Source organism: Dermacentor silvarum, chromosome 7 (assembly GCF_013339745.2).
Source record: "Dermacentor silvarum isolate Dsil-2018 chromosome 7, BIME_Dsil_1.4, whole genome shotgun sequence".
Classification (NCBI taxonomy): domain Eukaryota; kingdom Metazoa; phylum Arthropoda; class Arachnida; order Ixodida; family Ixodidae; genus Dermacentor; species Dermacentor silvarum.
The window spans coordinates 171,372,733-171,384,793 of record NC_051160.1 but is presented as its reverse complement, the minus strand read 5'-3'; the positions used below and the strand labels follow the sequence as shown (position 1 = coordinate 171,384,793).

The window sequence follows — 12,061 nt, the reverse complement described above, 5'->3', positions numbered from 1 at the left end:
AGACAGTTCCGAGTGCAATTTACGGGATGTCAGTTCTTATGAGGTCGTCGAACATGTAGTCTTTAGGTGCAGCAGTAGCTACAGTATCTGTAAATTTCCCTTGGATGTGCAAAAATGCGACGCGCATCATCAGCCATGGTGTGTGTATGTGTTGTGAACTATGTTGGATATATCGGTTTTCACTCGACGAAGAGTTGTTGTAAAACATTTGCATCAGCCACCGGCATCGATCTCACGCATTTTAAGTCTAGTAGACTTCAAATCACTATCTCTGCGTTAGCCTCCTCTAAGAGACCGAAGGCTTTGTTCAACACAGCGAGCACTGCGGTTGGCAAACCAACATGATACACACAAGCTTCGTGCTTTGATCGGCATGGCCTTTTTGCCATGTAAGGTTCAATATACAAAGGGGATCACGTAAAGAGAATCCAACAGCTATTTGTTAGGACACACATTCCGTGAAATGGGTGAATGCATCGTAGATGACTGAACTTACGAGACTGAAAAAAGTAAGAGTTCAAATGTCCTCCTTTAGCAGCAAAATAAAACAGAACACGCGATAACGATGCACTAAGACTTCACATGGTCATACCGCATGCTTGGATCACTTGGACCATGCGCTATATAGAACAGACAGATCTATAACACAGCATTTAGTACTGCCTCGGGCGCTCGCGCAGTCTGCAGCTGTTCGTTCGACCACTCGAAAAGTGATTCACACAGTACGGTATGCGGTTAATATTAACCAAACTATTTTATTTGTGGGCGGAAACCTTGCCCAGCAAACAAGGCAGTCGTCCAATGTATCTACAGATAACAACTTGAATGCTTGTCAAAGTAAACAGCACGACTTATTCTCCAGCAGAACGGTACCCACGCTCTTAGGACCGTCAAATGGTTCGTAACTTCTCGTTGCTGCTAAACTAGAGCTTAGAATTACTGTGCTGAAAATGCAGCAGTAACATAACATTCTTGAAATGAATTTTCAGAAATACCTGACTCATATCTGAGGCTAATTGTAAGCCACTCAAACAAACATGCACATCTCGCACTGGGTGCTCCGTTCGCTCTAACACCAGCAGAAACTGCAGCCGCTTAATTACTTCAGTCTTAAATTCCTTCACTACGCCTCACAGGACCATTCCCCTTGTAGAAGACGCCACTTCATACTAAATAGACCGCGCGAGTGTGAAAGAATCCACCAGAAACTGCTGCCGAGCGTATACCATAGCATACAACACGGGCGTTTGCCCAAGCCAGCATGCCAACTGCCCATAGATAGCGCCACTAGCTACACATTGGCGGCGCCCATGAAAAAACCGTCTATACACACCCAAGAGGGGCTAGCTGAGTGACGTCACTCTCTTTCCATCGAGCACATTGAATGTAGCCAAGTGCTTCAGCCTGAGAGCACAACTAGACTAGCTGATGGCTGAGGAGGTTAAACCACAACTTTTAACTGTATGAGTGACTTTCCCCATTTTTGACATTAATGGCGCGGAATGGTATTGACTTCTACTACCCAAGAACATTTCGTCCCCGGGATCTGCTTTGTAAGGAAAGGTTTTATCTAGCTTCTCATAAGCACTCCATAATAAATTGTAAGGTGCTTAAAAATGTTTAAAATGCAACTTGCTCCTCCAAAGTGCTCCAAAATGCAAAATTAGATGCTTCAAAGTGCTTCAAAATCTAAATTCTGCTGCTCCAAAAATTTCTCCATGTCGCAAGTTCTTGGTAGCATCACTGTGATCAGATTCAGCTCAACATGCCCGTAGGAGCTGAGGCTGTACAGTCGAACCTGTTTATAACGAACTTGATAGTTCCACAAAAAGTGGTTGTTATATCAGTAGTTCGTTATATATGAACTCGCCCTTAGAAACATTTTTGAAAAAATCGCACTGAAGCTGGCGTCAGCAGCTACATATTGGTAGCACTTCGGTCCGAAAACCAAATTTTTAGTTGTCATTTTTGTTCCCGATGCGTTCGCCCAAGCCAGCATGCCAACTGCCCATAGATAGCGCCACCTTTAGATGGACGTTAAAAACGTCCATCTAAACGAAATGTGGCGTCTTGTAGCTCTTTCGAAACGGCGCCCCGTTCCGATAACCTGTCATTTCAAAACTGCAAGCAGAGCCACCATTTTTTATTCAGGAGTTTGTGATTTATTTTACTACCAGCGAGGCATGACTGTATTGTGCACATGAGATCGAAACATTCCACTGGCTGGAACGTAAACTTTGGAAACTGCTGCAGCATGCCGTCATTCGGTGAAGGTCTCGGATGTCGTGGTCACCACATTACGACTGCGCTTTAGCCACATAAGAGCTTTACTTACATTATCTATGTCACATAGGGTGAAAAAAAAATGCGATTTTCAAAAGGTAGACCGTTACCAGCCATCGGCAATGTGTCAACGAAGCATCACCGAACCGTGATCTCCTGATTACGGCGAAGTAATCGTCGATCCTTTGCAGCACCCGCCGCAGTTCCTTAGTCAGCTAAGGCGTTGCGTTGCTGAGCATGAGATCGCAGGACCGAATCCCGGCTGCGGCGGCCACATTTAGATGGAGGCGAAATGCAGAAACGCCCGTGTGCTTGCGTTGTAGTGCACGTTGAAGAAGCCCAGGTGGTCAAAATGAATCCAGAGCCCTTCACTACGGTGTGCCTCATAATCAGAACTGATTTTGGCACGTTAAACCCCAGAAAGAAGAAGATTCTCTGCAGCATTGCGTGGCGGCAGCATGCCGACTCGGGCGGCATGAATATCGACAGGAACGTTTGAGCAGCCATTGTTCCCATGGTGGAAGGACATAGCTGGTCGTACTGTAGGAACAATTGCGCAAAAACGAGAGTGCACTGCACTCCCCGTGCCATGCTGTTTATGCTGTACTACTCCTCCACTCGGGAGGAAAGCCTAAAAGCGAGTGACCTTCTTCATGGCTTCCGAAATCCACTTGCGGTGGTCGCTCACGTGCTGATTTTGGAGCTGTTGCGCACTGGCGTGCACCCAGTTTGGTCGCGCTGCTATGCATTGGTACTTCGCTCGCGCACTTTTTTTACCGTGTTTGGGTTCGAAGCATTCGTTGTAACAGTATGGTGATTTAAGAAACATTATATGTGGAAGCAGTTGCAATAGGCAGGATCAGAAAATCGTAAATGCACTGAAATGTGGTCATTATATCTGGGATCGTTATAAGTGGGTTGGACTGTATCCTGCACCAATAGCACACTTCATACGGTATTGCCCGGTGCCTGCTCTCTTTTTTAGTGATAACTTTTGTCTGTGATTGTTCCAACAGTGAACCTGAATCCTACTTTTTTTTTTTTTTTTTTGATGTAGTGTGGCAAATCGTTGACCGTATCAGCCACTGCTGGCGTGGTTGTACATTTAGTTGCTCTTTTAGTCGGTGCCTGTTTAGGATCGATTAGAGATCACTTGGTGAGTCCTGCAGTGGACATTGAATGGGCCAATAATGGTACTGATTTAGAAATGTTTGTTGTTCTCTTGTCTTCCTTCCTGCAGGCCATGATAGCTTGTTACCCAAGCTGTGGGACGCATTATGTGAAGCATGTGGACAATCCAAACCAGGATGGCCGTTGTATCACCAGCATCTACTATCTCAACAAAGACTGGGATGTCCAAGTATGTCACGGCTTTATAAGTTACATAAGCATAGTGTGAACATGTAGCAAAACAGCATTTATCCATATTGTTCATTGGGTGGTGAAAAATGTTTTCTGATTATGTCGTCACACTGGTACAGTGTAGACTGCTTCTAACGTAAGTCACCGGTCTGCACTCTAAGCGGTACTGTCCTATAACCAAAACAATGATTTTCAAGGCCTGCACATATGCAAAACATGTAGGCCAAGCAGCCACGCGCATCCAAGAAGCAAAGCACGCAACTGGGAGTTTTGCATACATTTAAATTTACGAACGTTGAAAGGTTAATGTCCAAGTACCCACAGGCTTTGCCATGAAGCAGACAAAGTAATACTAATTAACAAAACAAAAAAAGCACGGCAACCGAGATTTCAGGTGCACTAGTGTCTCGTCCGATTTCTCGGATAGACGACGACAGAGATTGGCAAACGGTTTTGACCGTGCGCCAAAAGAAGGCGCTCGCACGAGCGGGCAAAAAGGCTATTTTCAACGAGGGTGGCTACGATTCATCGGAACCATCTTCCAAGCCCCCGGTACAGCCAGCGAAGAAAAATAAATCCAAGACAAGGTGGCTTCCACCACAGCCTAAGGACGACATTAAAGTGATCATGCGCCCTCACTGAGGGAGTTCACAGCGCCGCAGATCGCAGAAGCAGTTATAAACGCCTGCCAAGGAAAGGTGAACGGAAACCAGTTCCTACTGAGATTGAAACCAGGATCAAATATCTTTATTATCTCAACCCCTAGAGGTGGCGGATATTGCAAGAAGAATAACAGGCCTCACCTTAAACGGTTGCCTGCACGCAATGAATGCTTACGCAGCAGTAGGCGATGACACAAAGAAAGGAGTGATACACGGCTCACTCCTCACACAAGCCCTGAAACCTAGCTAGCCAACCTATGTATTCGTACGCAAGGTGTCGGTATACTAAGAGCTAGGATGTTGAGTGCAACGAAAACAGCGGTAATGGCAACGTGTACAGCCCACCCAAAGAGCGACAGGCTGCGTTTCCCAAGATACTTGAATGGGCACTTGGACATTTGGAAAAAAAAAGATAGGTTTACTTTAGCCGGAGATTTTAACGCCCCCCACACCAATTGGGGTTATAGGACAAATACAAAAAAGGGTAGAAACCTAGTAGAAGCAGTAGAGAAATATAATATGCAACTAGAGACCTTACCCCTAGCCCCCACGGGACTTGGAAATAGCGACTGCGGATACACGTACCCAGACGTCACCTTTACATTTAATGTAAAAGAGGGACATCGGAGGAACCTGGATGAAAATCTGGGAAGCGAGTGTTATATTACTAGTTACTCCACTACAACTCCAAAATTTAAAAAGCCTTTCGGAAACGCGAAAATTACAGACTGGACTGCATATAGATATTGCCCGATCCCTCAGCATCTTATACATACAATAGAAGAATGGGTAGACGAAATGGTGCAGGCATACTTGGCTAACACCAAGCACGTCGCGCTAAGCGAAAAAACACCGGTAGTGGATCCTCACCTCATCCACCTGTAGGAAGGCAGGAGAAGTCTAACAAAACGATGGAAAAGACAACGTTTAAACAGAAAGCTCAGAGCTAGAATAGAGGCACTGACAGAACAAGCAAATGAGTATGCTAGGGAACTCCAAGCGAACAACTGGATACAATTTTGTGACTCGTTACGAGGAACGCTCTCAACAACTAAGGGCAATTTTTCAGAGCATGCTTGACCCATGCAATACAAGAACGGTCACTAATAGAGCGTTACACACATTGGTAGCAGAATTTGAAGGGGATGACGCATCACTGATCCAAACCCTGGCAGACAGGTACATCGGAACAGGAGGTGATAACATCGATAAGAGAGAGTACAAAGGAATGGAAAATCCCAACCTTGATGCACCCATAATGAAACAAGAAGTATATGCCGCCACTCTAGCCTTAGAACGTAGCTCAGCCCCAAACGAGGACGGCGTCAGGAATACTATGTTGAGAAATATGAGTGATCAGTAACTAGAATGACTAACCGCTGTATTGCTAACATGACCATCGCAAAGGAGGTAAGAACACTTCGTGTTCACAATTCGCATAATTCGAGGCCTTCCAAGAGGAACTTCGCCGCTCGACATGCATGCCAAGCGAGTCCCCTACAGTCACCAACCGGTTTTCCCGACCTTGCGGGGACCAAAAATATCCGAAGAATCAAACAGTTTGAAAAACTCGTTCACCTCAAAAAAATTTACTTTTTTAGGCTTAGAGTGGCATAAGAAAATCTCTAATAATGCCATGCCGCATACTACGCTTGGCGCCAATCAGGATTTGCTTGGATTTGCGCCAGACTTACGTCGTCTTCGTATACAGTCAACAAGAACGTCACCGTGTTGGCGAGTCAGGAGGTGGCGCCGATCTCACAAATGCGAAGCTGCACACTGTGGGGGTCTTCACCAACCCGTAGCGCGGGCAATCGCAGCTATGTAGGGTTCGGGCGAATAAGGCAACAAGCGAGTCAACTCAACAGCCTTTATTGCTGCGGGCAATAAAACACACTTGCAGAGGGAAGTCCGCTCTGTATGATAAGTGATACAGTTAAACCTGCTTATAATGAACCTCCATATAACGAATTCCTGAATATAACGAAGTTTTTTTATTTCCCGCTGTTACTCCATAGAAGCACATGTATTTGAGACCTCTACGTAACGAAGTGGCAGCGGGAGACCCCCTCGATATAACAAATTTTCCCCTCTGACAACCTAGAGATTTCGCCCCAAATTTTGTCATTTTTGCGCGAGCAGCAACCGGAAGCACCTTCTCCGCCGCGACGGATTGCAAAGTGAGCGCACGTGTACGTGTCCGAGGCGGGCCTGCATCCCTCGACCCGGCGATCTTCCCGCCGCGGGCGTGACCTTTCCCCCTCCCTTCATTCAAACCTGATCCTGCCGCTTGCTGCAGCTGGCTTAGCCCGCCAAGCCGGCACTCTCTCCTTTTCGAGTTGATGTTGCCGACGCACTAGTACACGCTGTGACACATCACACTCGATGAGCGCGGACACGCGCTGTCAAACGCTGGCGGCGTGTGGAAGCGTCGCTGGAGAAGCGAGCGAAGTGGCCTTCGTGCTGTTGTCTATCGTTTCAGCGCAAACTGAGCGCCGAGAACACACAGTACGCACAAAGCTACGAGCTGCCGGCGCACTCTGCCCCAACGCAGATCGCTTTCAAGATACGGCCCGCGCGACCGTGCACCGCCGCGCAGTACAACGCCGCCCCGCTGTCCCTCCCCCCTCGCTCCCTCACCAGTTCCTCGAGCGCAACGGAAGAAGGCGCACTTCCTCCCTGCTTTTCTTGCGCGCGCGAGATTTAGACGCGGTTGTCAGCTCCCCTCGCACGATTTCACTCGCACATACAGCATACGGCGCGCTGCGACTGCGTATGCCCTTGGACATTATACGTAACATCTATGAGCCAAAACCATTTTTAGGGCCACAACGCGTCATAGACACCATCTTTATATAGCAAATACGGATCTCAAGGGCCATACTTTTGCTGGCGGAAACCAAAAATACGTCATAGTTGTCGGCACTTTGGGCGGCCAGTGCCATCGTTAAGCCACCAAGCCAAGCGACATGAAAAGTCAAAATGGCTGCTCCGGCCGGTGCGGGGTGGCAGTTCACAACGTATGATGCCGGAACGGTCCCACAGTTGCGACGCAACTGTGGGGTTACCAATGCATTGGGTTCTATCGGAGCTGTGCCGGGACCGGACGAAAACGACGTAACAGCCGCGGAAAACGCAGCCCCCGGGAACGTAACAGCGGGGTTCTACTGTAACACTATACGAAGCTACGACATCATGGCGCTCGCTCTTCGTTTCCGATGCCTCGCGCTTGTGCGAAATGACATGCGTCCACTCATCCAGTACCTGGTGTGACATTCCAAGGATGAGTGCTTTGACGAAAACGGAAAACGGGTGTGCGTTACAATTGAGGGCGAGTTAGAATCGAGTAAACACGGTAAGCGTTTCTTTTTCGAATTTTCGTGCCGGACCTGCATATAACGAAATCCTCTTTATTACGAAGTTTTTCGGGAATTTGTCAATTTCGTTATATCCAGGTTTAACTGTAAAATAGGCTTGCCTCGTCGCGTGTGATAGTCACGCAAACAAGGTCACTCAAGGGTTGCAGTGGGTATATCCGTATGGGCAGGTAGGTGTAGCGGGGTCAGAGAGCCCCAGGGGTCTCTCAGTCGCGCTCTTTTATACCTTTTTACCTTTTTGCGAGGGGAATGTCCTCCTCACCCGTCGGATACTTTCCTTCTCGTGCGGGCACGCACGTCGCGAGAAGCGAGCAAGAACCGGGAGAGGGCAAAGTCCATCTCCCCCGTGTCTGCCCGGCTCCCGCTCCGCGCGCACGAGAAGATGTCCGCCCGGCTCCCGCCGAGTGCGCTATGTACGCAAGCGACGGCGAGTGCCCGCGGGAGAAAGTGGCGGTGTGTGCTCCCCACAACACACACACACAATGATGCGGCAACGTCTCTGAAACACACCTGCTCTGTGGACACACCATGTGCAAAAAAGCTACGGAAACCTAAAAAAAAAGAAAGAAAAAAATTACTGATCCCGCATTAAGTTATTATGACGATAGTGCTGACCGAAAAAAGAACGAAAAAAGGAAGAATGCCGTCCCCTTGAGCGTTTTGTCAGCTAAGGAAGAGCGGGCATGGCCTCTCAGACGGGAGGATGGCGTTCGCTCTCTCCTGATAGCGTGCGCCTCCCAATCTTGCAGGCTATAGAGTGGGCCACTGGAAGTCAAGCCTAGCCAACCCAGCGAAAAATCCAACATGGCAGCCTCCGAGATCAGGTGGCGTGGCTCGGAACGAGCGATTTATTCCGGAAAACCGGACTTCGTGGCCCAAGTTCATCTGAAAAATCGGTCGCGAAAATGCATTAGCTTTATGGGAACCCTGACAGTGCTTTTATGAAGTCCGGAATGTCCAATAAGTCCGAATTTACGGAGTCCAAAAAATCCATTGGCAACTGTATACAGGATCTTGGACCTTTGACGACGATGGAGTGCCAAGAGTCGGAGGAAGACTCAGTGCAGCAGAGTTGTCCTGCAGTGTTAAGCATCCTTTTATCCTTCTTTCAAGACATATTTGACAGAGCTAACGATCAACACAACCCACTGTCGTCTCGTGCAAGCTGGTGCCTTGGAGACTCTTGCCGAACTGCCGTACTAGATTGTACGAAACTCTTGCCGTACTGGATTGAGCGAGGGAGGCAAATGGTGAAAAAGGTACTAAAGAAATGTGTGAGCCGTGCCACTATCGAGCCAGTCGCTCCTCTGCCTCGTGATAGGTAGACACAAGCGCCACCCTTTGATGTTACCGGGGTTGGACCACTAAACACAAAGGATCAAGGAAATGATTGGTCTTACATAGTTATTTTCACGTGTCCAGTGACTCGCGCAGTACACCTTGAACTGGTGATCGACATGTCCACCTCAACTTTCCTGATGGCATTCTGAAGATTTATCTCGAGAAGAATCTGTCGAGCTATCTTTTCTCACAACACCAACACATTCCAGCACGCTTCTGAAGATCGAAGTTGATTGTGGACAACAATACAAGGAGAAGACATTCAGAACTTCTTCACAAGCCACCAGATCCGCTGGAAATTTATAGCTGTGAAAGCTGCTAATTCATTCAACTTACATTTGAGGGCTCGAAAAGTGCACCGCGTTAGCTGGCAATCACGTGGTATTTTTTTAATTTCGCACACTTTAAAGAAATGCTGGAAAAAAATTAAACAGGTCAGTTGTCTTTGCAGAGATTAAATAATCCTGTGTTTCTGAACAAGCGCTACAACTTTTGTATTGCAGATGTTTCACTAAAGGTAATATTTCAAAAGTTAAGTAATCTTAATTACTGAGCTTGGCGGATTCGAGAAAGCATCGTGACGTGCTCCATACGGCTCGGCACAACGCTGCACCAATACGACACGCGTACCGCCTATGTTTTTTTTTTTGTTTTTTTTTTTATATGCTTTGCCCAAGTTAGCTGAAACACCATTTATAATAGAGAGGTTTAGGTTAGGGGACGCAAGCCGCACCCAAGGTTTGGAGGATGCAAACCCCCGGGCGTACAAAAGAGTTCAAAGCAAACACAGAAGCGCATGAAGGATGGTCACAAGGGAGTCCCCCATCGCTTGGGTGCGGCTTGCCACCCCTGACCCAAGACGCTCTTTGTTCACACATGTACCAAACATTGCTGCTGCGGCGGTCGCACCAGCTGGCGCAGCGTGTCCAGACGAAAGTGAGCATCCCGGCTGCATACAGGCCTGATTAATTTCAGCAGTTACATTGCATTCATTTTGCGATGGGTTCTGCCAGATTTTTTTTGCAATTGCTTCCAGTGCTTAGAGTACACAAAATTGTCGCCTTTGAGATCAACTTTCATTACTACTGAACGTGCCGTTATGGAACCCTCAGTGTTGGAAACTCGTTACTCCTCAGTGTTACCAGACTGCTACCAACTGTGACATAAAAAAAGATTGAAATAGAAATTTTTCGTTGCACCGAATTCACTTCAATGTTGCCAGCTTGCTCTGGGACGTGTACAGTTTAACGTGCAATGGATAATTCAAGCTAAATGATTTGGTGTCATGGCTCCTTTAAGATGATTCTTGTCCTTATCATTGAGATTTTTCTGCAATGTCCTGTCGCACTTCATGCCGATTTATCGCAGTATTCTTTCATGAATGATATATTTGCTGCCATGTGATATATCTTGACCAATTTCTTGCGCACACCGGGTGGCGTTGATTGCTTTTGTAGTGCCTGCATTTTTTAATTTTTTTTATTGCAATAGCAATTATGTGGACACTCCAAAGTGGATTTCTGCTGCCGTCGTGAGGTTCCGTATGACGTCAACGATGATAAAATCGTCGCCATACTCCGGACGCTGTATGTGCGAGTGAAAGGGCACGAAGGATGCACGCTTTCACGGCGAGCGAACGCTCGTCGGAGAGCAAACGCGTGGTCTGCGCCGTGCTCCCTGAAGGGCTACAGAATTAAGCGTCTCTTTCCTCCTTTGCAACCACCATATATAGAGAGCAAACGCGACTTCCTCCGTCGCGTGAAAGGCCATGGGGGTACAGAAGGAAGGGAGGGAAGGGAGGCGACGTTTAGCTGCGGCACCGAATGCATATTTTTATAAAAACGTTGCGAGGCGAGAAGGTGGCTAAGATTTCCGATGCAGCTCGACAAGTGTCCTGTTCTGATCTCGTCGAAAACCTCCGAGCCGCCCCCAGAGGCACCGACAACAGTCACCAACGCTGCGCGCGTTCGGTGTGAACGCGGGCAAAACGCCGACGGCATCGACAGCAGTTCTGCGCGTTGCTGGTGCTGCTGCATGTCCAAGTTTATATACAGCTGATAAAACTACTATCCTTACTCTGTATAGCTCTCTACTAATTTGCTATCGCAATGCATGCTTCGCTTTTGGGTGAAACTGCGACAAATTTTTACCCTTCACGAAAGGGTGGAACTTCAGGAACAAATCAGCTTTAACCCGATTCTTATTTAACCCAACTTATTGGGGAGCAGGAATCGGGAATACTTGGGTTCTACCCAAAAACGATTGACCCTGGGTTATGCGTATGTGTACTAGATGTAGTCCTGGCACCACTCGTGACCTTATTATTTGTTTCAGTCAATAAGAAACATTAATTTACCCTTGCTTTCCTTGACGTTATGTATAGCTGTAATGAACAGAACTCAAGTCCCTCGGTTCCTCGGATTAGTATTTAACTGAGCTATTTGGTTCATAGCTAAGACAACTTTGAACAGCTGAACTTCGAATTTTCGAACTTCGAACAGCTGAACTTCGAAGTTCGAATTTTCGGAGCATCCCTGCAGAATTCAAATTGAACAAGCTTTTTTACTGTATGCTTGAACCTCGTTGTAACGAAATGGGATGTAAGGAAATAATGGATGTAACGAAGTAAACGAAATTGCCCTTCAAATCCCCATAGAGGTCCATGTATTTCAATGTCATTTCAACGAAGTGAAATTGTCCTGTGAATGGATATAATGAAGTAGATTAATCTCCAAAACAAAACAAAAAAAACACCCGAACGTTGCGCGCCGAGTACATCGCTTACCGCAGGGTTTCGGCACTAGTTCGTCACGACAGTTACTCCCATGTGTAATAAGTCGTCAAGAAACACTAGTCTTCCCGCCACGTGTAGCTGCGCACAAGCAGCACTTCTCCACTGACCTCTCTTTCCTGTGTGTGCCTGACAGCACGAGGCAATGCGGAAGCCGCATGGTGATGGGAAAGATTAGTGCATTCACTTCTACTGCACGGCGCACCGCACAGGCAGGTGCAGCTGGGTGTGGCCTCCGAGATCTC

General features: G+C 47.3%; 1 protein-coding gene across 4 annotated transcripts in view; it reads left to right on the top strand.

Annotated features, from left to right (window-relative positions):
- LOC119458689 (egl nine homolog 1) overlaps positions 1-12,061 on the top strand; it is a 138,482-nt gene that overhangs the window by 74,829 nt on the left and 51,592 nt on the right. For all 4 annotated transcript variants that reach the window (XR_007468109.1, XM_049671374.1, XM_037720551.2 and 1 more), the window contains one exon: positions 3,524-3,643. Coding sequence is in view for 3 of the 4 variants with exons in the window: in XM_049671374.1 (XP_049527331.1) it covers positions 3,524-3,643 (120 nt within the window). In the remaining variant the exon portion in view is untranslated. The remainder of the gene's footprint in view (positions 1-3,523; positions 3,644-12,061) is intronic.